We start from the raw sequence: 24,864 nt of genomic DNA, 5'->3' as shown, positions 1-24,864 counted from the left end.
GATATAAGTTTCAGAAATTTTGAGTTGAAAATAGTAGACTTATGATTTTTTTCAAAAATTTTTTTGGAGCCCGAACGTAAATCAAAATATCTCAAGAACCACAACAAATACGGTAATATTCTCGCAGACGGTTATTCTACGAATTATTTGTGATTATTTGGCATACTACATATATCCGTCACGGGTGCGTTTTTTTTTAATCATTAATTGTTTCTATGGAAAAGCACAAAAACCAAAGTCAACATTTTAAGGTTTTTTTATTGAAATGGGTTTTTCCCAGTATGTTTATGCTAAGAAGTTTTGAGTTGAAAATAGTAGTTATGATAAAAAAAATATGGAGCCCGAACGTAAATCAAAATATCTCAAAAACCGCAACAAATACGGTAATATCCTCGCAGACGGTTATTCTCAGAATTATTTGTGATTTTTTGGCATACTATATATATCCGTCACGGGTGCGTTTTTTTCTTAAATCATTAATTGTTTCTATGAAAAAAGCACAAAAACCAAAGTCAACATTTTAAGGTTTTTTTATTGACATGGGTTTTGCCCAGTATGTTTATGCTAAGTTATAAGTTTCAGACGTTTTGAGTTGAAAATAGTAGAGTTATGATTATTTTCAAAAAAAAATTATGAAGCCGGAACTAAAAATCCAAATATATCAAGAACCGCAATAAATACGGTAATATCCTCGCAGACGGTTATTCTACGAATTATTTGTGATTTTTTGGCATACTACATATATCCGTCACGGGTGCGTTTTTTTTTAAATCATTAATTGTTTCCATGGAAAAGCACAAAAACCAAAGTCAACATTTTAAGGTATTTTTGATTGAAATGGGTTTTGCCCAGTATGTTTATGCTAAGTTACAAGTTTCAGACGTTTTGAGTTGAAAATAGTAGAGCTATGATTTAAAAAAAAATGTATGGAGCCGGAAAAAAAAATCAAAATATCTCAAGAACCGCAACAAATACGGTAATATCCTCGCAGACGGTTATTCTCAGAATTATTTGTGATTTTTTGGCATACTATATATATCCGTCACGGGTGCGTTTTTTTCTTAAATCATTAATTGTTTCTATGAAAAAGCACAAAAACCAAAGTCAACATTTTAAGGTTTTTTTATTGACATGGGTTTTGCCTAGTATATTTATGCTAAGTTATAAGTTTCAGACGTTTTGAGTTGAAAATAGTAGAGTTATGATTATTTTCAAAAAAAAAATTATGAAGCCGGAACTAAAAATCCAAATATCTCAAGAACCGCAATAAATACGGTAATATCCTCGCAGACGGTTATTCTACGAATTAGTTGTGATTTTTTGGCATACTACATATATATCCGTTACGGGTGCGTTTTTTTCTTAAATCATTAATTGTTTCTATGGAAAAGCACAAAAACCAAAGTCAACATTTTAAGGTTTCTTTTATTGAAATGGGTTTTACCCAGTATGTTTATGCTAAGATATAAGTTTCAGAAGTTTTGAGTTGAAAATGGAAATGATTATTTTCAAAAAAAAAAGAATTATGGTTCCCGAACGTAAATCGAAAATCTCAAGAACCGCAACAAATACGGTAATATCCTCGCAGACGGTTATTTTACGAATTATTTGTGATTTTTTGGCATACTACATATATCCGTCACGGGTGCCTTTTTTTTCTTAAATCATTAATTGTTTTTATGGAAAAGCACAAAAACCAAAGTCAATATTTTAAGGTTTTTTTTTATTGACCTGGGTTTTGCCCAGTATGTTTATACTAAGATATACGTTTCAGAAGTTTTGAGTTGAAAATAGTAGAGTTATGATTTATTTAAAAAAAAAATTATGGAGCCCGAACAATAAAATCAAAATTGTATCTCAAGAACTGCAACAAATACGGTAATATCCTCACAGATGGTTATACTACAAATGATTTGTGATTTTTTGGCACCCTACACATTCCGTCACGGGTGCGGTTTTTTTAAATCTTTTATTGTTAAATATTTTATTTTTATTGCTACGATTTTTTTTATATTTGATTACAACTAATCTGAAATTCATAAGTTAGCAAAAGAATGCTGAGCAAGCCCCAATTCAATCAAAACAACCTTAAATGTCAAGGTCGATTTCCGTGTCTTTTCCAAAGAAACAATAAAATATTTAAAAAAAACCGCACCTGTGACGGAAATGTGTAGAGTGCCAAATAATCACAAATAATTCGTATTGTCACCATCTGCCAGGATATTACTGTATTTGTTGCGGTTCTTGAGATATTTTGATGTTTTGTTCCGGCTCCATAATTTTTTTTTTTTTTAAATAATCATAACTCTACTATTTTCAACTCAAAACGTCTGAAACTTATAACTTAGCATAAACATACTGGGCAAAACCAATTTCAATCAAAAATACCTTAAAATGTTGACTTTGGTTTTTGTGCTTTTCCCGTGACGGATATATATATGTAGTATATCAAAAATCACAAATAATTCGTAGTATCACCACCTGCGAGGATATTACCGTTTGTTTTGTGGTTCTTGAGTAAAAATGATTTCTTGTTCCTGCTCCATACATTTTTTTTAAATTTGTAACTCGACAATTTTCATTCCAAATCGTTTAAAATTCATAGGTTACCATAACAATGCTGGGCAAAACCTATTTCAATGAAAAAAATAACAACTTCGGTTTCTATGTCAATGAGAGCCGAATTTCATTTCATTTCATTTCAAGCCCATAGTGCGGCGCACGCGTCTTTCTAAACTAAACTCAAAAGTCTCAAAACAAAACAAGTAGTTGTTTGTGCCGTGACGCCCGTGACCTTGTGCGTGCCGGCCCGGCCCTCGTTGCTCGCTCGTCGAATAAACCGGTTTATTTAGGTTAAAATAAAGTTATTTAAACGTTCGCGTTCTTATGAAAGTTCGGAGTAAAACCGAAATAAACCGGTATTAACCGCTATTTTTAAAACCGGTTCTGAGCCTTGGTTTTGGAAAATAACAAAGGCTATTAAAAAAGAAATTGCAAGAAATACGTAAGTAAAACCTACGAACAACCATGACAAGCAACAAAGCAATGTGGCTGACAGTTGACATGACAGATGAATAGCACTGACGTTTTATTTTGTTTTTTTGGCTATGGCTAGGTTACTAAAGTCCATACAAAACCTTTTTTTGTTCCTAGTTGCGTCAGCCTGAACTGAACCACCAACCAAATCCCGTCATCTCATAACAAATCGTGCATCATTTAAATACTATTCCAGAACTCTAATTTTTCCTACAATAAACTTAAAGTTTCAAAATAAATACCAAAATTAATATGTATGTCGAACCCTGACACCAGAAAGACGTATTGAAGCATTATAGTTCATTATTTTAGACGCCTGTATAAAATCGATTAGCAATGTTGAGCTACATATTATTTGGTTGTAACAAAATAAATAAAGTTGTGTAGAGAGTAACTCTAACTCCGTCTATTGGCGCACTGTTGAAATAAAGTTGCGTAGAGAGTAACGCCATCTATTGGCGTGTTGTTGTACTGAGATGACAGGTAGAAGGCTTTGGAACGTCGAGAGGTTTCTCTCGAGTGAGCGTAGGCACGAGTTGGCGTTTTTGTCGGTATGTTGGTAGACTGGTCGAGCTGGTTTGCCAACTTGACTGAGGCGGGAGCGGAGAGGCTCCGCCGCTGGTAGTTCTTCTTGATCGGACCGCGCTAGAGATCGGACATACTCGTTAGCCAACCTCGTGCCTAACTCGCTACGTTCCTGAAGGTTTATACCTGAAGGATTATTCTGATAGCTTATAGAATCCCGCGTTCTTTAACCATTTAGCTAAGTGTTTTATTTCAAGTGTTATTTTGATTTCTAATGTTTCATTAGAAGCTTACTTTTGTGAAATAAAGAAATAATGTATTATGTGTTGTTTTAACTTGTTTTGAAAAGATTTGTCCCTCTGAGTTTGTTGCCGGTCCCATATAGGGCTAAATCTTCTCATGTTAGATGCGTAGGGTTGGAGCCGGCCTAGTTTGACTTGAATAAAGATTTAAACGGTTTCTTTTTACTTTCATATCGCTCCCTTGAGTTAAAAATAGCAATTAGTTCTTTTAAACATTTAGTACTGAAGTATAGTAGGCACTAGTATGGTTAACGAGTCCTAAGGTTTATTTCATGCACTGGTAGCATGGTAGCATACTGGTTTAGCTGTGAAGTAATACATCGAGATACTACCCCACGCGCCCACCGCTTTTAGGACCATCGGTATTCGACATGTACATATTATATAATAATAAAAGTGCCATCACGCTTCACCATACTTTTAATTAATTGTTCTACATAATTATATTGATATAGTTTAGACTTACTTTACTATAGTCTTTGCACCAATACCTTAAGTCGTTCGATACAAAATGGTTTCAGAACGTGTATTAACGTCATGTTGACGCATTGTTGACGTCTTCTGAGAATTGCCATATAAAAACAATATCAGAATTTCTACGTTATAATAACTTACTTATTTTACTTAAATAAATTAACACTGAATTCCCTTAACAAAGTATAAGTGAGCGTTAGTGATAATTATTGCAAATCATATAATTTTTATGACTAGAGTTAAAATTTTGTTTCGGTGTTCAATATTTTTTTTATTGTTTCTGAAGTTTTCATATTTAAGTTCCACAATGGTTCCACAATGAGCTAGTATCCCAATCCCATTGTTCGACGGTTTGACGTTTGTTTAGCCTAGCCTTACTTATAAATATTATTGCATGTTTTGAATCGTTTAATTCGTTTATGCTATCGCGGTAATACCTACTATTGCCCTTGTTTTGCTTTAAGTAATCGGAACTTCAAGATGTACATTTTCATTTGATTCATAACAACACCAGTACGCGGCCGTTGTTATTTTATTTTTAATACAAATTTAGCTACAGCGGGTAGTGGTTGAAATTGTTGCTATGAAATTATTGTTCTTTTTCTTGTCCCTGGGCGCCGCTCGGGCGTATGATTGTCCGTACTGCCAGCCCGAACAAGTTCACATCGCATTTGGAGGTAATCCTATTTTTTACACCATTTATTTGAATATTGCATTTCTAATATATTTTTTTAATGCTTTAAAGTTTTAAGTTCGACATGCACTTGTCCGGTGTTTTCACAGGGTTTTTTTCATATTAGTAATACACAATAATCACTTTTTTTCTTTGTATCTACTTAGTTGACTTATAACTCTTATAAGCACATAGCGATGTTGTAAATAAGGAAAGTAAGAACCAGGTTATTATCTATTTAGGTAACATGAGATCATTAACATATTATTGTGTCATGTCTTTGTTCTACAATAAAGCAATATCAAGGTGTTCAATATGATCTGTACACTATTAATTTAAAACTTGGGCAAGATATAAAATAAGCTGGCTAATAAATAGGTTGGCTACTTCTTAGCCACCTTTGCTGCTGATTGTTTAAGATTCTGTTCGCCTTTGTACTAATGATATGTGTTTTTTCATCTTTTGTGTTTCTTTTTGTACAATAAAGTGTTTTACTACTACTACTACTACTAAAAGCTTGTTAAAATTTAGTAACATTTAATAAATTAATTTTATTCCTGTTCATAAAGTAATTTTCCTTATTTAGAATCCTGATATAATTGCTTTGTTTTATACCCTACATATGAGGTACAAGGAATTTATTTATTATGTGTTATTTTATTATTTTGTTTCTCATACTTGGAACAATGGTGTTCTGAGGGTTTGTACTGTGAACCATGTACAACATGTTGCCTCCCTGTTGCACTTACATACGAATTTACAAGTGCAAGAGAGAGGCAACATGTTGAATGTGGTTCACGGTAGGCCCTCTGGTCATTGCCAACTTAAATCTGGAGTCATAGCCAACGGGTCTCTATTGGTTCCCATAATTTTTTTGTTCCGATTTATTCAGTCCATAACGTTTTCCATCATAATTTTTATTAGTCATATTGTCAATAGTCATAAATTGTAACAATATAAATCGCAGTTCCGATTTTTGCAGGTCATTATTATTGTTAGTCATAAAATTTGTTACTCATAATATTCAAAGTCCAGAAGGTATACCATTACATAATGTTGAAGGCAATAAACTTGCTTACAATAATCATTGTAAGGTCTTTTATTGCAGGTTATAATGATAAGTAGGGGCTCTATTGCAATCCCTAAATTTTAAGTTCCGATTTTTTTAGACCATAACGTTTTCCATCATAATTTTTACTAGTCATATTGTCAATAGTTATAAAATTAAACAAAACAAATTGCATGCTTGTCTACCTACCTGGGGATTCTTTTTTATTTGGCTTACTGATTTCCCTTCCACTTCTTATTTTTCATGTAGTTTATTAAGCCATTTCATCCCGCCAACGAGTCGACGGAGCCCCGCTTCGCGGGGCTCCTATTTTCGCTCTGAGGGACACAAGGTTACTAACGAAGCTACATGAGGAAACAGATTTCATTTTTCTTTATATGAAGGATGTCATTAAAAATGACCCTTTGTTTGGCATAATTATTGAAAGTCATAATGTTTAATATTATAGCTCCTAAATATTAGAATATTAGAGGATATCATTTTCTGACTATCGAAATTCGGAACAGTAAGTTTATGGGAAACAAAGGGATGACATTAAAACGATATGATTAACGACCATTAGTGCGATAAAATATATGCCTTTAAATATTTCTGAATAATTATAGATATACCTTTGAATGTTATAATCAACAATTTTATAACTTTGTGATTATAGCGTTTAATATTATAGATGTTTAACATTAGAACTATGAAACGTTATACTTAACAAAAATTATGACTATTGATGTTTATGTCCATAAATTATATGGATATCAATTTCTGACTATCGAAATTCGAAACAATAAGTTTATGGGAAACAAAGGGATCCCATAGCCAACACATTGGTTTTAACAATTGTATGAAATATAAATGGTACGAGCAGTGCAGCAGCTGCCTTTGCCATGCCTGTGTTGCTGGGCACAGACAGAGGCAGCACTCGACAGGGCTAAAAATTAAGGCTGACATAATTAAAGTAGCTTATACAATATACATGCTAGTTTACCTCTGAACTTATTTTTTTATGCTTAATTTACATTTTTAAGTAAAACTGCTTACTTACATATTTCTCCTTTATCTGTCGTATCAGTTGACATAAAAATTACTTCACACTGGACTAGTAATGAAATACTGCAAAAACGTTTTAAAAATAACTTGAACAACTCATGTCCATTGCGGTATTGTTACTGATAAGGAAATAAGTCAATGATCTAGTGAACTGAGTAGTGTGAGTCTCATTGTCTGATCTAATATAATAATATCAGCATGTATTTTATGTAGCCAAATACAAGTTTATTTGTTACTTATATTTTGTTGTTATTAAATACCTATTAGAACTGGCTCCTTTCCTATATAGTGGTATGATTTGTGTTCAATTATTTATGTCAAATTAGGTATAAATAACATGGTTTAGTTTACATAATATCAGACTAGGTACATATCATTATTGACATACTCACATGTTTATGATTGCCTGTTGGTCTGTGACATGACTTCATTACTTATTGTTTGTGCAACAATCATGTAATTCATCATGTTATAAGGTATCATGCTTAATAAGCATAATATGTTATGTTCTAACAGTTATTTTCTGAAATGACTATAGAGAGTATACTTTATGCCTTTGCAATAAATAAATATATATTATGGGACAGTCTTACACAAATTTTTGGGATTTGATCCTGGGACCTCCTGCTTAGACATGTGCGCTGATGGCAAAATCATCGGCAGCGGGGTCTGATTGTTTTTTTGACTGGCGGTGGCGGCGTGATTTGTACTATATCTACTTGATTACAGAGAAACCCAACGACATCGTGCTGACATGGACCACGTTCAACGACACCCAGGGCTCGTACGCCACCTTCGGGAAAGAACAGCTGACAGACCAGGTCTCCGGGTACAGCACTCTCTTCCGGGACGGCGGCCAACAGCGCCGTGAGCTGTACATACACCGCGTCACGCTGCCCGGCCTCGACTATGACACCACATACGGTATGAGACACACATGGGGTGAGACAGATGAAGGACCCGGTCTCCGGGTACAGCACTCTCTTCCGGGACGGCGGCCAACAGCGCCGTGAGCTGTATATACACCGCGTCACGCTGCCCGGCCTCGACTATGACACCACATACGGTATGAGACACACATGGGGTGAGACAGATGAAGGACCCGGTCTCCGGGTACAGCACTCTCTTCCGGGACGGCGGCCAACAGCGCCGTGAGCTGTATATACACCGCGTCACGCTGCCCGGCCTCGACTATGACGCCACATACGGTATGAGACACACATGGGGTGAGACTGATGAAGGACCCGGTCTCCGGGTACAGCACTCTCTTCCGGGACGGCGGCGAATAGCGCCGTGAGCTGTATATACACCGCGTCACGCTGCCCGGCCTCGACTATGACACCACATACGGTATGAGACACACATGGGGTGAGACAGATGAAGGACCCGGTCTCCGGGTACAGCACTCTCTTCCGGGACGGCGGCGAATAGCGCCGTGAGCTGTATAAACACCGCGTCACGCTGCCCGGCCTCGACTATGACACCACATACGGTATGAGACACACATGGGGTGAGACAGATGAAGGACCCGGTCTCCGGGTACAGCACTCTCTTCCGGGACGGCGGCGAATAGCGCCGTGAGCTGTATATACACCGCGTCACGCTGCCCGGCCTCGACTATGACACCACATACGGTATGAGACACACATGGGGTGAGACAGATGAAGGACCCGGTCTCCGGGTACAGCACTCTCTTCCGGGACGGCGGCGAATAGCGCCGTGAGCTGTATATACACCGCGTCACGCTGCCCGGCCTCGACTATGACACCACATACGGTATGAGACACACATGGGGTGAGACAGATGAAGGACCCGGTCTCCGGGTACAGCACTCTCTTCCGGGACGGCGGCGAATAGCGCCGTGAGCTGTATATACACCGCGTCACGCTGCCCGGCCTCGACTATGACACCACATACGGTATGAGACACACATGGGGTGAGACAGATGAAGGACCCGGTCTCCGGGTACAGCACTCTCTTCCGGGACGGCGGCGAATAGCGCCGTGAGCTGTATATACACCGCGTCACGCTGCCCGGCCTCGACTATGACACCACATACGGTATGAGACACACATGGGGTGAGACAGATGAAGGACCCGGTCTCCGGGTACAGCACTCTCTTCCGGGACGGCGGCGAACAGCGCCGTGAGCTGTACATACACTGCGTCACGCTGCCCGGCCTCGACTATGACGCCACATACGGTATGAGACACACATGGGGTGAGACAGATGAAGGACCCGGTTTCGGGAAGTCGGTTAAGAGTGACAGTTCGATTTGCCCACTATGTCAAATCGATACGTCTTTTTTAGTAAGTACATCATAGGTACCATCAGCCGTAAAAAGGCCGGGCGAATTAACAATGAGTTCATTAATTAATTCTCCATGCAATTTCGCAGCTCACTACACAAAAGCAGGATGATAGGGTAGGTTTAATCTATTCTCTAGGCCGGCGGTCGGCACCCTGCGGCCCGCGGGCCGCATGCGGCTCGTGAAAGTGTCACTTGCGGCCTGCGAGCCTCTCTGGCTATGTAATATTGAGAAACGACAATGTCTGATAAAGTCATAAACATTAACAAAGTGCGGCCCGCGTCAACTTACTCATCGTTAACTACGCTACTAAAACTACGAAAAAAAAGGTTGCCGACCGCTGCTCTAGGCTATGAAAACAACGATTATAACAGTAATTCATTTACAGTATACAACGTGGGTTCCGAGTTCGGCATGTCGGAGCGGTTCTCCTTCCACGTGCCCCCCAAAGGCAACGACATCAAAGTGCGCGCCGCCATCTACGGCGACATGGGCAACAAGAATGCACACGTGAGTATAGCTACCATCACCATCCTTTCAATCCACCCACCATCCATCCTACCACCCCATCACCAGCACATCCATCACACAATCCTCCCATCCATCCATCCGGCCATCCGTCCTACCACCATTACCATCCATACATATACATACACAAGTTCCACAACTTCCACAGGGGTCTATCGGTGGACCTGTGCTTTTATTCCCACGGAACGCGCATATATATTGCGCTCGACTAAATGTATGAACCGTCTTGCTTTGTCCTGCTTGCGTCCAGTCCGCCGCCTTACCTATAAGTCGCCTCATGCTTGCAGTCCCTCTCGTATCTGCAAGAAGAGGCGGAGCGCGGGAGCTTCGATCTGGTCCTCCACGTGGGCGACTTCGCTTACGATATGCACGACGACGACGCCAGGGTCGGAGACCAGTTCATGCGCCAGATCCAGCCCATAGCCTCCCTGGTGCCCTACATGACGTGCCCCGGCAACCACGAGGAAAAATAGTAAATCATTTCCAGTTTCTTCTTATTTCCAATAAGGATAAGCGCTCTAAACTGCAATCGTTTAAAAATAAAAAATGTTTTAAGATATGCCAAATAAAATAAAACATAAACCACTAATCGAGTTACAAGGGACAGAACATATTACGCAATGACACTTGAATTTTTTTGAGGATTTGATTGAGGAAAACAAGACGCCAACCGCTTTGACATGGCATTTTGACTTTTTAGAAGTATACGTTGGCAATGACATGCATGTCTATGTTTTATTCTCAGTCATAGGACTTAAATAATGGAACAAATGTCGAATATCTTGGTCTTTCTTTCAATCACTTGTCTTACGGCTGATTTTTTTAGGTATAAGTACTAATTTGTGTAATATTTCCGCAGTAACTTTAGCAACTACCGCGCCCGCTTCTCCATGCCGGGCGGCACCGAGAGCATGTTCTACAGCTTCGACCTCGGCCCCGTGCACTTCGTGTCCATCTCCACCGAGTACTACTACTTCTTCCAATGGGGCGCGCGTATGTTGTTCGAGCAGTTCGCTTGGTTGCAAGAAGACTTAACTAACGCTAATCAACCTAAAAACAGGTATGCACTATTAGCTGCTTCAACATTACCACCCTAAAAAAGAGCTTTCGAACATTCGCCGAGATAAATGTTGTCCGTTCCAGAGCCGAGCGTCCGTGGATCGTGCTGATGGGCCACCGGCCGATGTACTGCAGCAACTCCGACGACATCGACTGCAGCTTCGAGTACACCCGCCGAGGGATCCCCTTCATCGGCCTGAGTGAGTCTAAAGCCCCGTCTCCATATCGCGCGGCAAACTATCGAACATTGGCCGACTCGATCATGGCGCGCGAGCCACGTGCCGCGCATAGAACCATTCATTGTCGGTTTTTGGACGCGCGGCAAAGGAGTGTTCGCGTGCAGTTGGGACGGATGTGTAGGTATATATTTCAGTTGGCTCGCGCGGCCGCATATCTGGTTGCTGCTGTTTGGAGCTGGGGTTTGGAGAGCCCTGTTCTGAGTTCTGAGCGCTATTTATAAATAAATAAATATTATAGGCAGGGTCAACAAAATTCGGGACAAAAACGGGACCAGTAAAAATACGGGACGTATGGCAACCCTATTCATCGGCCTGAGTGAGAAAACTGATAATATTATCAAACTTAATAGCCAACAGGCATATACATAAGGTCCAACTCTTACGACATCGACTGCGGCTTTATTTTCTATATTTTGCGTACCCCATTAAAAAAATTAAAAGTTAACGCTATTTTGAATTTCTGCATGTATATAGTTTGTCAAAGGACTGTCTCATTTCAATCATAGACAGAGAGAATCATACTATCTTTGTCTTACACTAGTACTAGCATCCAAAAGAAAAGGATGAGTATAGTTTTCCTGGTTCTTACTGATACTGACAAATTGGCCGGGTGACACTTTTTATATGGCAGTTACAAACCGTCTGTCATTTTAGTATAAAAGCAGGATGATTGGGTATTTAATTGTCCAATCGTATGTACCTACTGTCATGTCACTACTCATTATATGTAGGTCACCCGATAAGTTTTGAGATACAGAAAACTATTCAAGATATTAGCACTATTTTTCAAAATACTCTCTATCATTCTCTAAAGTCTAAACAACACACAAATGTTTTTATACAATGTTCCATTCGTCAAAACCAACCTTGAAAACATTATTGCCAGTGTTGACCCTACCCGATAGTGCAGAAATGGCAACTTCATCAGTTTGTTAGAGCAACGCGGGATCTATCGACAACAGAGCTTCCTCACTCCAAGATGTTGATCTAGCCAAACTAACCCCTAGGATCTTTTCAATGTCCGTATATGTAATTCAGGGTCTACTCTGACCAACATTTCAGTAGTAGAATGTTTTCTGCAATTACTGCTGTTTGCGGGCGAACGCTCCTTTGGTCATCTTCGACGTTAGTTTTACCCCTTTCAAATTCACTAAACTACATATCTTAAAAAAACCGGCCAATTGCGAGTCGAACTCGCACACGAAGGGTTCCGTACCATCATAATTATATATAAAATTGAAAAACCAGAACGGGATAAAAAACGAGCGAAGAAGAGAGATGGCGCCTTACAAATTTCTAAAAAAGTTTTTGACACGTATTTCGAATACACCGCACGTATGATAAGAAAAAACTGTTTAAATCTATTATCTACATATGAGAATAAAACTAGAGCATAAAAACTATCGCTCGCGATGCGTATTTAATTTACAATAAGTAAAAGAAATTTTCATAACAATCTTGATTTTACGATGATCGCCCATTTTCGGCAACTCTCGGTTGTTTTCGTTTGGCGGTGCTACAGACTAGACCAAATTATCCGTAAGTTAAAGTAACCTAAATTATGTTTGTCATGTTGGTATACAGGTATTTCTGAGTTTTTTTACACGAAGTAAAATAAAAAGTGCTGCCAACCTCAACCTTAGTCCATAGCCCATACGAGTGCCTTATGCCATTTATGACATATCCATCAAATTAATATTATCGTATGATTATCGTCTTAATAATTTCTATTTTATTGTTTTAAATTTCTTTTTGAGTTATATTATTCAGATTGACTTTCACGGCTTCGGCGAACATTGCCATTCGTCCGGGGAACGGGCTGCCGAGATGGGCCAGAGAACCCATCAGTTTAAGGGATGGTGCCCGTAATAATGTGTGTGTGATAATTATACTTTAATGACTTTACAGATATAACCAATTCGGGAACTGTTTTCTCGCGTAATACGATGCGACTCGACCAGGTAGGATTTTTTCTTCTTGCTGAACAGTCACCATCAGATATATCGGAACGGCTGAGGTATTCACAAATATCTGAACAATGTAAATTATAATGTAGTTAAAGTGCATGCTCAGATATTTTGGAGCTCAAGGGTTGCTCAAGATCTGATCAACCTCGGCCATGGCGACTGGCGAGAGCTATCGCAAGAACTATTTATGGGCGGTGGTCGTACATATTCGTCTTAAGGCGGAAATTATTCTAATGAACGTGTTTGCAATTGGGCTTATAAAAATAAATAATAATTTTGGGTTAGCATTTGAATCACGCATTATAGGGAGGGGCGGGGGGAAGGGTGGCATTTTATAGGGGTTGGTCACCCCTTTCAAATGACACCCGATTTGTGTCTAGGAGACGCGTAGTTTTTTTATACGTGTTTGAAGTTGCGTTCACAACACACCTGACTCGCTGTCAAAAACGAAATACAGTGCCAGAGTCACCGTTAGGTACGACGACGAGCGAAGCGAGGAGGAGTGTTAGGTATCTTGCGTTCACAACACACCCGACTCGCTGTCAAAAAAGAAATACAGTGGTCAAAAACATGTATACGGACAAAGTGCTCAAAAATAGGTATACAAAATTCTAAATTGGTTACCCTTTCGTACGCTTTGGTTGTATTATTGAACATAACCTCAAAAAATAAAAAAAAATATTGTCGTGGTAATAACTATTGATTTCCTAACTTTGGGGATGGGTTGGGGGGGGGGGGGGGCTTCTCGCTCCCCCCTCCCTATAATGCGTAATTCAAATGCAACCCCGTAATTTTATGTTGAAACAAATTTTAAATAAATACCTGCGTAGATGAAAAAATACAATCTTGCCTTTTATCAAATCACATAATTTTTTGAGAAATTTGCGAAGTAAGTTATCCAAATATCGGTTACAAATAAGAAGTCCCTATCACAGTTATAAACCCTGGCAGGGTTCAATACATAATAATATCGGTATTTAACTAAACATAAGACAAACTCTTTATTTAAATTACGCGAGCGGAGCTGCGGGCCCGTCTAGTTATCTATAAAAACGGTCACCCATCCAAGTACTGACCCCGCCCGACGTTGCTTAACTTCAGTCAAAAATCACGTTTGTTGTATGGGAGCCCCACTTAAATCTTTATTTTATTCTGTTTTTTTTTTGTATTTGTTGTTATAGCGGCAGCAGAAATACATCACCTGTGCAAAATATACAATTTCAGCTGTCTAGCTATCACAGATCACGAGATACAGCCTGGTGACAGACGGACGGACGAACGGACGGACAGCGGAGTCTTAGTAATATAGGGTCCCGTTTTACCCTTTGGGTACGGAACCCTAAAAAGGATTAGTCCCCTAATGCTGATTGTAATCGTTGAAAACGTAGTTGTTCGGTTAAACCAAATTTAATAGAACATTGTGCAAGGTGGGGAGGGGTAAGTGAAATTATGGAGACGAGGGTTTTTATTACGAGGGAATTAAAGGCCCGAGTTTGCAAAATTGCGAAGATAAAACTAAATCTTAAGCGATATAATTCTTAAATACGGCGACATTTCAAACATTCGTCCGCCATTATTGTCATTTTTGACCGATTTGGGGGTGACGGGTTAGGCATCGATGACACAGATCTCTCCGGCATTCAGCCACGATTGAAAATTGTGTAGAGTTTGGCTACTGAAATTTTACACAAATGTTTGGCGGGAAATTCAAAAAATCTTGGGATGGTCGCACTTTGTCTAGTAAGAATTATAGTTTTGATACTAGACAATATTTATGATTTTCTCTGCACACGTAAGGTACCTAAGGAAATAAGTTAAATATACGTTTACGTGCACTCAAAGTCAGCTCACATAATTTCTACCACTATTTTAAGTACAGCTAGTCAACGAGAAACACATATGTTTACGTTCCAATGTTTAGATTTTATAGATATTTACCAGAACTTTTAGTTTATCGGTTTCTTTATTCACTTGTCCTGTTTATGAGATTCAGGCATTAATTAATAAATTCACGTACTTAATCAAAGTAATAGGCAAATGTTAGTACTAGTACTTAAAGTATCAAAATATTAATAGAGTAACAACCTACTAAATTGTTTACGACTTGTAAATATTACAGTTTTTCATTTATACAGCGCTTCACGTCGACTTCGCACATTGTCGTATTATTTAGGAGCTTAAATAATAGTTGGCGGACCTCACTCGGTACAGTCATTATTAATATTATTTAAAATAAACGCCTTATAAACCGCAAACAATTTGAATGGATGACATAAATTGACAACAGACTTAACTTTTTTTAAAATCATAGACAATTGGTGATACAACAAGGAAATATTTGTCAACAAAATTTGGCTAGCCAGACTCGAACCGCTCGTGCTTTGTAACCCTCGCAACGCTTAAGATTCCATTATTCGAATTCCAATTTTGGAATCTTTCCCTTGCTCGGGTATGAATATTAGCACGAGCGGTTAAACAACAACTTTGCCCCCTTGTAAAACAAATAAATATTTCGAGCTAGTGTGATGCAAACCATAAAATAAAGTAATAGCACGCAAATGTTCCCGCTTCAGTTCCATCGTTTTAAAGAAAACCCCGCGGCAACGGTCATAGTAAAATGACTGCAACACGATTATTTTTTTAAGTTAGCTAATTGGCCACTTGTGTTATATTTTTGAATAAATTTGCTTTTTGTAGACAAAGAATACAGGTGCGGTCCATTTTTAATTTTCGAGCATCTCAAAACTTATCGAGTGACCTATTTTAATTTAAATACGATTGCGTCTAGCAAGATAAATATAAACTTACTGATTCTGTATCGCACACAATAAGTACATGATAGTACGAAATGATGAACTTCACGCCTTAACGCATTTTCTACCATCAGTCAACCAATGGACTGGACCAGAAAGATTAAGTACTTAGGTGCAGAGTATTTTATAGTAAATGAAATTGTGACTTGTAACCAAGGCTATACATAGATAAATAAACAAACACTTCCAGGCCTGGAACCGCTGCTGAAGCAATACGGAGTGGACGTGGTGATCTGGGCGCACGAACATTCGTACGAGCGCTCGTGGCCGCTCTACGACGGCAAGGTCTACAACGGGTCTCTGGACCACCCCTACACTAATCCTGGGTAAGTTTGAAGCAGGGGTCAATGCTTTGAAGAACCCATAACAAATACATTGTAAAAATGTGAATTGTATATTTACAAAAACTACTGTATGGTAAAACAGTGTGGAGTAGAGGATGGTATTACGGTCACCAATAACATTTGTCTTGATAATTAATAATTATTATTTGTCAGTTATATACTGGTTATTATTTACAGTGGTTGAGTTAGATTGGATTGTATTGTCTACCTGAGGATTTTTATGTTTAACTTTTTTTTATCAACATTTAAAATCAATATGTATACTTTTTGCGGATTTCAAACTAATAACAGAAATTTCTTCAAAAATACTTACTTCAACAATTTCTTACTTTTTTGACATTTTATAAGCATACATTAATTCACAAGACTAATAAATAATGTAACGGGTATACAAAGTAGGTAAGGTACACATGTGCAAAGTGAAAGTTGAAGAAGTTTTCGGTAGTAAATCCACGAGGAGAGTTTCATAATGTTGGATACTTTGCGACACTAAAACAATGATTGTACCGAATTACAATATATTTTCGGTATTACCGTGGCGTGGGTTTTAGCGCGGTGTACGTGGATGCTGGTAATGATAAACATATATAGGCAAGTCACTTTTTATAAATATACTTGAATCATTGGCGCCTTTACTTCTTGCTGTAGTGATTATTGTTATAATTTCGTTTACTTTATTGTATTGTCCTTTGACTTATTGTCATTATCACTTTTAATGCTTGCTGCTGTATATTATGTTGGTCTAATTTACGATCCATCACTTCACGTGCCAGCAGAAGTAGCTAAACGGGCAAGGTGTTCAAAATTATGGTGTAAACATAAACACGCATACCTATATCGTTTAGAAAATAAAAGCGAGTGCGAATCATTTGAACACCTCGTCCGTTTAGCATTTTATGTGTTCTTGTCTAACGGTTAGTTGCGCTTGCGTTGTTCATGTCCCAACGTAATGTCACCTCGGTCGGTCGCATTGCAGCGCTCCCGTGCACATCGTGACGGGCTCGGCCGGCTGCCAGGAGAACCACAGCCTATTTAATGGTGAATATTTTATATTATTTATTGTTGTTATATCTCGTTGTCTATATTGAACTAGAAAACAAATTAATTATTTTTTTCTGTAGAAATACAATAATATGCTATATTATTAAATTTAGTAACCTCTCCCATCTCTCTCTCTCGTAATTAGAATTCCTTTTTAATACCTAGAAGTACTACTTTAAAATGTCATTCGCTGTCCAATTAATGCAGTTCTTAAGAAAAACTAAATTTGCTTCGTTCCTCTAAACCTTCTATCTAAATATGTAGGTATAAGTATTGATGGTAAGTATTTGTGTTGCAGCGACGCGGCCGGGGTGGTCCGCGTTCCGCACGGAGGCCTACGGCTACACGCGGCTGCAGGCCGAACGCGCACAACTCTACTTCGAGCAGGTATCTACTTACCTTTATATCAGAAAACCAGCGTTCAAAAAGCTTCCGCAAAGAACTTTATTGTAAAGTGATAGGGTTCAAATTTGCATAATTTGTGACACTTTAATGCCCATCAAAGTGTTAAAGATAACCACAAATCACGAAGACAACGTTGCAAAAAGTAGTTACAACTTACAGCCATCTTGAAGGTTCAACAAACCTAGCCTCTCTCTCCAAAATGAACTTTAATTCCGATTTCAAAATTATGTGATTTAGCTAATAACATTCGCGCGTGCATTTGCCTCGTATCGTACTTGTTCGTACACACTGCATACGTATTGCCTCGAGCGAGACACACGGGCGAATGATAACAAAATTACATCATTTTGATGTCGGGATATATATTCGAATTGGCGCCGCTTCTCCGTTTTTATCAACAATAGATTACAATACCTAATTGAAATTGTATAAGTCAGGGGTGTATCAAATCAAACAATGTGTATATATGTTATTCATCTACCGAAATTGAATATATAATTCTGGTGATAAATTAGTTGTTACATCGTCAGGTGGACGTGGAGCAGGGCGGCAAGGTGGTGGACCGCTTCCGACTCGTCAAGGACCGCCACGGGGCCTACCACTACGACTAAACCATGGGCCCTAATATACTAGCAATAAACCACTAAACCATGCTACAGGCCCTGCCTGCCTTGTTCTGGCCCTTATACCGCTACCACTAAACTGTGCCTCTGGCCATACCGCTAACACATGATATGGTCATAAGCATAACGCTAGTCAATATGGAGATCCATATTGACTTGGTCATGCAGGCGCCTTCGCCATATTACCATGGAAAAGACCTAAATATGCACTGAAACGCCTTGAAAATTTGTCTTGTTTAAATCAAGCGTCTTATGCTAGTTATGCTTCGTTTCAACATTTGTGGCTTTCCAGCACAGAAGGGTCCTTTATTATGCTTCAAGTACAATAAGGATACGTACCTATTCCCATCCGAAATTCCAATAGGAATTCTGATAAAAAGGTCCTTATTGCAGGTAAAGCATATGGACTCTTCTGTTCTGGAAATCCACATAATATAATCTCTTGACCATTGTACCTAAGTACATCGAAAGCATCAAAGGTCATCTCTTTCACTGGGAGACTTCGTATCAATCACTGTTCTATATCAATGGTATCAATAGATATTAGCTAGGATCAAGAGGTCAAATACCTACGTTTGTTATTAGACTTATAAAACCTTTGTGAATGCTACTTATATTTTCTTATGAACAGTGCATGTTTTTTAAGATTTTTTTTTGCTCTGCAACAAATTTAATAAAAATGTAACGGCATCTCAAAATTGTATACCTATATGTATATTAGATATAAGTTTAGCGTTATTCGCTGTACTAAATGTAGTGCCAATCATGTAATTGTATTTGCTAATAAATTTTACAAATAATATTGATTTCATTTTACTCTCCTTGATACGTAACTACACTTCTTTTATTGTATTTATTGTAATGCCACGCAACAGCCGTAACCGCAAACATACCGTACATACCTACCTATTGTCAAGCAATAAAGTCCAAATACATTTTATTTTAGTTAAAAATAATAAAGTTAATGGTATATACAAACTTAAAAATACAACCACACAACCTACTCACCCATTTGGATTGATCACCCTGTATATTAAATATATTGAAGTATTTTTAAGTTTGTATATACCATTAACTTTATTATTTTTAACTAAAATAAAATGTATTTGGACTTTATTGCTTGACAATAGGTAGGTATGTACGGTATGTTTGCGGTTACGGCTGTTGCGTGGCATTACAATAGGTTGTACGTTGTTTCATATACTACATTTTCGTAGAATTGTGCTTCATAGAAAATGTTTCTCATATTATCATTTCATAGAATGATCAACTTCCAGTGCACTTACATTGTAGAAGCTGTACTTGTAGATTTTTTATAGTTCAGAAAATTAATGTTTCTAAATTCATGTCATAAAATTTCAGGTCATATATTATTATTCCTTATAATATTAAGTTTATATAAAACTTGTTTCCAAGCCTGCATATTCATAGAATTTTGTTTAAAATTTTATTAAACTTAATATTTTCATATCATAGAAGGCTCAGTAACTCAATACTTACTTTGTCAAAAATTAAATCATAGATCTTCTCAGTCAGGTCAGCCAGGTCGCAGTTCTAACCTAACCTAACCTACTTTCCTAGCAACAGTTTGTTTCTGCGGGGGTCGCAGTTCTAACCTAACCTAACCTACTTTCCTAGCAACAGTTAGTTTCTGCGGTGGTCGCAGTTCTAACCTAACTTACTTTTCTAGCAACAGTTTGTTTCTGCGGGGGTCGCAGGTCTAACCTAACCTAACCTAACCTTCTTTTGTAGCAACAGTTTGTTTCTGCGGGGGTCGCAGTTCTAACCTAACCTACTTTTCTAGCAACAGTTTTTTCCGCAGTGGTCGCAGTTCTAACCTAACCTAACCTACTTTTCTGGCAACAGTTTTTTTCTGCGGGGGTCGCAGGTCTAACCTAACCTAACCTACTTTTGTAGCAACAGTTTGTTTCTGCGGGAATCGCAGTTCTAACCTAACCTACTTTTCTAGCAACAGTTTTTTCCGCAGGGGTCGCAGTTCTAACCTAACCTAACCTACTTTTCTAGCAACAGTTTGTTTCTGCGGGGGTCGCAGTTCTAACCTAATCTAACCTACTTTTCTGGCAACAGTTTTTTTCTGCGGGGGTCGCAGGTCTAACCTAACCTAACCTACTTTTGTAGCAACAGTTTGTTTCCGCAGGGGTCGCAGTTCTAACCCTACCTAACCTACTTTTCTGGCAACCGTTTTTTTCTGCGGGGGTCGCAGTTCTAACCTCACCTACTTTTCTGGCAACAGTTTGTTTCTGTGGGGGTCGCAGTTCTAACATAACTTACTTTTCTGGCAACAGTTTGTTTCCGCAGGGGTCGCAGTTCTAACCTAACCTAACCTACTTTTCTGGCAACCGTTTTTTTCTGCGGGGGTCGCAGTTCTAACCTCACCTACTTTCTGGCAACAGTTTGTTTCTGCGGGGGTCGCAGTTCTAATATTACAATTCTTTGCATTGAGTTTCTTTTCAATAAATTTAAATGAAGTGCATAAGTTCTGAAATAATAATATGTGAAAAGAAAATACTCGAACTAAATATTATTTTAAACAGTTCCTATGAAACAACAATCTATGGAATCTGTGTCTACGAAACAAGAATACACGAAACATAATTCTACTGTTTGAGAAGTTTCTAAATTTAAAAAGTTTGATAGTAATATACATTCAACTTAATTTCTGTGAAATATGTTTCAACCAAGTAAATAGTCTATGAAACAATAATATTGGAACTGAAAGTATATGAACCAAATAATATATGAAATAATTTCTGAGAAACGACATTCTATGAAATTTCTGTCTGTGAAATAGGGTGACACCGGGTCAGTATGGAGAAGTCAGAAACTATGAGAGTTAGCGAAATCTGTTCTTAGGAACCATGGCTTCGATTTTAGATTTAATAATAATGACATTCAATTATTTTTATATCTATCATACATAACCGGGATTCGAACCTGGACAATATTCTTTATGTAATCGCGAGTAGTATTTGTTTGTATGGCAACTTTTAAACGATGCGTGATAGGTGGGGGGGTTCACGGCCAAATATCATAGAGGGCCCCGAGACAAAACAAACTACATTAAAAAAAATCAAAATGGCCGACTTTTTTTTTTAATACATATTTTTAAGTTGGACCGAGCGCGATGAGATTTGGCATGCGGCGAGCCGGGGGGCCCAAAATTACCATGTCAAAAAAAAATTTTGGAATAATCCAAAATGGCGGCGGACACGGGCAAAGTCAAATTTCCAAGTAGGTTAAGCGAGCCCAAAGGGCGACCTTCAGGCCGGGAGGCCGAATCCGACCCTGGCGGAAGGCCGAAGGCCCGGAGCCCCCACTCCGACTCCCAAAACGCAAGGCCGAAGGCCGAGCTGCGTGAATGCGGTGCTTCCAAGCGTTCTACCAAGTCAACTGTCTTGATGAGCGAAGCGTCGAGGCTTGCGAAGGCCGAAGGGGGACACGGAGGGGGAAGTTGGAGCTTAAACACGACCCAACACTTTTCCTATTGGGAGTCGGGGTGGAGGCTCCGGGCCTTCGGCCCTCCGCCGGGGTCGGCCTTCGGCCTCCCGGCTTGAAGCTCGCCCTTCGGGCTCGCTTGACCTACTTGGAAATTTGACTTTGCCCGTGTCCGCCGCCATTTTGGATATTTCCAAATTTTGTTTTTGACATGGTAATCTTGGGCCCCCAGGCTCACCGCATGCCAAATCTCAGCGCGCTCGGACCAACTTGAAAAAATAAAAATAAAAGTCGTCCATTTTGAATTTTTTTGAATGTAGTTTGTTTTGTTTCGGGGCCCTCTATGATATTTGGTCGAGCACCCCCCAAGTAACATTTTAGTCCTATAATTTTAGTTTTTATCGCTAAAAGCTTGTATAGACGTCGTATTAAGGTTTCAGAGGTGACCTGTCGTATAAAAGCGCTTGGCAACACCTTTTTGCTCTATAGGCTTATAGAGCTAATATATTGTATAAGCAATTGGCTTATAGAGCTAATATATTGTATAAGCAATTGAAGCGCTGGTGGCCTAGCGGTAAGAGCGTGCGACTTTCAATCCGGAGGTCGCGGGTTCAAACCCCGGCTCGTACCAATGAGTTTTTCGGAACTTATGTACGAAATATCATTTGATATTTGCCAGTCGCTTTTCGGTGAAGGAAAACATCGTGAGGAAACCGGACTAATTCCCAATAAGGCCTAGTTTCCCCTCTGGGTTGGAAGGTCAGATGGCAGTCGCTTTCGTAAAAACTAGTGCCTACGTCAAATCATGGGATTAGTTGTCAAGCGGACCCCAGGCTCCCATGAGCCGTGGCAAAAATGCCGGGATAACGCGAGGAAGAAGAAGAAGAAGAAGATATTGTATAAGCAATTGATGTAAAGGTTTATTTCATCATTTTATAGAGCCGTTATAGGCGTGTACTATAACAGGTTCAAATATAACCACTATAGAGCAATATTACTGTATCACTTTTGCTATAACAATACATGGTATATTCTTAGAGAGTCTAACTATCGTCAAGTATAATGAACTTGTAATATAACAACTTCTAATCTAACATTAACAGCGTATAACGTATATGTGATATAATTATGTTCGATATAACGCTCAGTTGGCATAATGTAGTACTGGTATAATTTGTAATATTTACTACTATTATAACAACCTACGTATTCGAATTTAAGGCAGGTCTCAGTTAGGTACGACGACGAGCGAAGCGAGGAGGAGTGTTAGGTAGAACTGCGACCCTACAGCGCGCGATAGACCAATAGTGGGACCGGATTTTTGCACTAAAAGTTTTGATAATTCTAAAGATGAAAAAGTGATACTTATCTGACATGGGACATATTTTTAAGCATATTTGTAAAATATGACGAAAAGTTAGAACGAGCGTTAGATATAAATTAGGTATTTATATATTTTTAGTAATGATTTTTTAATATTGAATTAAAGTGCAATGTTTAAGTTCCATCGTTTATAATATGTATGACGCTTTATAATGTAAAATTATTAGAAATTTTTTTAACGTGCTTCTTAGTCAAACTACAAATTAGCTTATTATTTTGTCGATATTGAATTAAAGTTTAATAAATCCACAACAACATATCTAAATTCTTAAGTTAATAGGCAAGCTAAAAATTTAGAAGAATAAGATATATGCTTTAGAATTAATATGCGTTTTTTGTCCTATAATATCTAATATTGAATTAGAGTCTGTAAAAATAAGTCTATTACTATAAAATAATATACGCAGCCATATTATGGAAAATAAGAAATTTCGGTGTGTAGCTTGCATTGTAATAGTAAAATATATTTAAAAAGGCGCGAAATTCATACATACGCCGCGCTGGTCCGTCAGTGTCGCCGGCGCGGCGCCCGAGACCCTATCATAGCCTACGTATACCTCGCCCCTCGCCTCGCCCCACCTGCCGCTCACAGCACTGTCTGTCTTTTCTTATCATTCATTTGTTTGTTTACTGTGGACATATATAAATTAGATGCGGACATTACGTGAAATTAAAGGGGTCCCTTTGTTTCCCATAAAGTTTTAAGTCATAATGTATTGTTTGTCATATAAGAACCTTCGGGCTCTCGAATTAAGGTTTATTTTTGAATGGCCTTAGTAGCAGTTTGATAGCGTTGACTCGGCTCGGAGAGTTGGCGAATTGTCGATTCATTCGCCGAGTTAGCGGATCGGATACCAAGTTATCAGTTAGTTTAGTGGCCGAGTTGATTAGGAAGAACATTTGAATTTCGAAATTGTAATAAAAATGTACATGATATTCACAACTATTTTTTACCATAGTTTGTCAAAGGACTGTCTCATTTCAAACATAGAGAGAATCATCATACTATCTTTGACTTACACTAGTACTAGCACCCAAAAGAAAAGGATGAATATAGTTTTTTGTTTTTATTTACTGACAAATTGGTTTGACCGACTATACCTATTTCTGGTTCCTATTGTCATGTCCTGTCCTATTCAACGTCAATATCATATTATGTATATTATAAACCAACTGCTCAATATTACACGTATACATATTGAATATACAATAAGGTAAGTGACCTCACCTTATTGTATATTCCGTGTCAGCCGTATATGCCTATATACGGCCCACCTTAAATTAAAATGTTTTTTTTTTAATAAACAGGATATTAAGTATGAAAAACTCACTCAAATAGGTATCTTATTTATTGAAGTTTCTTCATTATACCAAAATAGTTATAAAAATATTACGATACTCTTGGAAAATATACCTATTATAAAAGTCCTATTGTGGGCCTTATTGAACACTAGCAGGGTATTACTTAATCCCGCAAAAAATAATAATTTTGACAGTAGACAATAACAGATTTTATTGTTTTTAACTTCAGAGTTATACATATACAAATAACAATATTTGGTACTTCACAACAAG

At 38.2% G+C, this 24,864-nt stretch overlaps 1 protein-coding gene across 4 annotated transcripts in view; it reads left to right on the top strand.

The window, feature by feature from the left end:
* The first annotated feature begins 4,701 nt into the window (after positions 1–4,701).
* The window catches only part of LOC134796682 (acid phosphatase type 7), a 38,521-nt gene continuing 18,358 nt past the window's right edge, over positions 4,702–24,864 (top strand). The window contains exons 1-10 of one of the 4 annotated variants that reach the window (XM_063768833.1): positions 4,702–5,014; positions 7,853–8,047; positions 9,820–9,941; positions 10,247–10,431; positions 10,819–11,019; positions 11,103–11,218; positions 16,228–16,363; positions 17,358–17,419; positions 17,721–17,809; positions 18,358–19,155. In XM_063768833.1, coding sequence (XP_063624903.1) covers positions 4,921–5,014; positions 7,853–8,047; positions 9,820–9,941; positions 10,247–10,431; positions 10,819–11,019; positions 11,103–11,218; positions 16,228–16,363; positions 17,358–17,419; positions 17,721–17,809; positions 18,358–18,438 — 1,281 coding nt within the window. In that variant the 5' untranslated portion in view covers positions 4,702–4,920 and the 3' untranslated portion in view covers positions 18,439–19,155. The other 3 variants (XM_063768832.1, XM_063768835.1, XM_063768834.1) reach the window with 3 other exon arrangements.

This window comes from Cydia splendana, chromosome 14, assembly GCF_910591565.1.
Source record: "Cydia splendana chromosome 14, ilCydSple1.2, whole genome shotgun sequence".
Classification (NCBI taxonomy): domain Eukaryota; kingdom Metazoa; phylum Arthropoda; class Insecta; order Lepidoptera; family Tortricidae; genus Cydia; species Cydia splendana.
The sequence above is the reverse complement of the archived record's forward strand: the minus strand, read 5'-3'. Positions and strand labels throughout refer to the sequence as shown.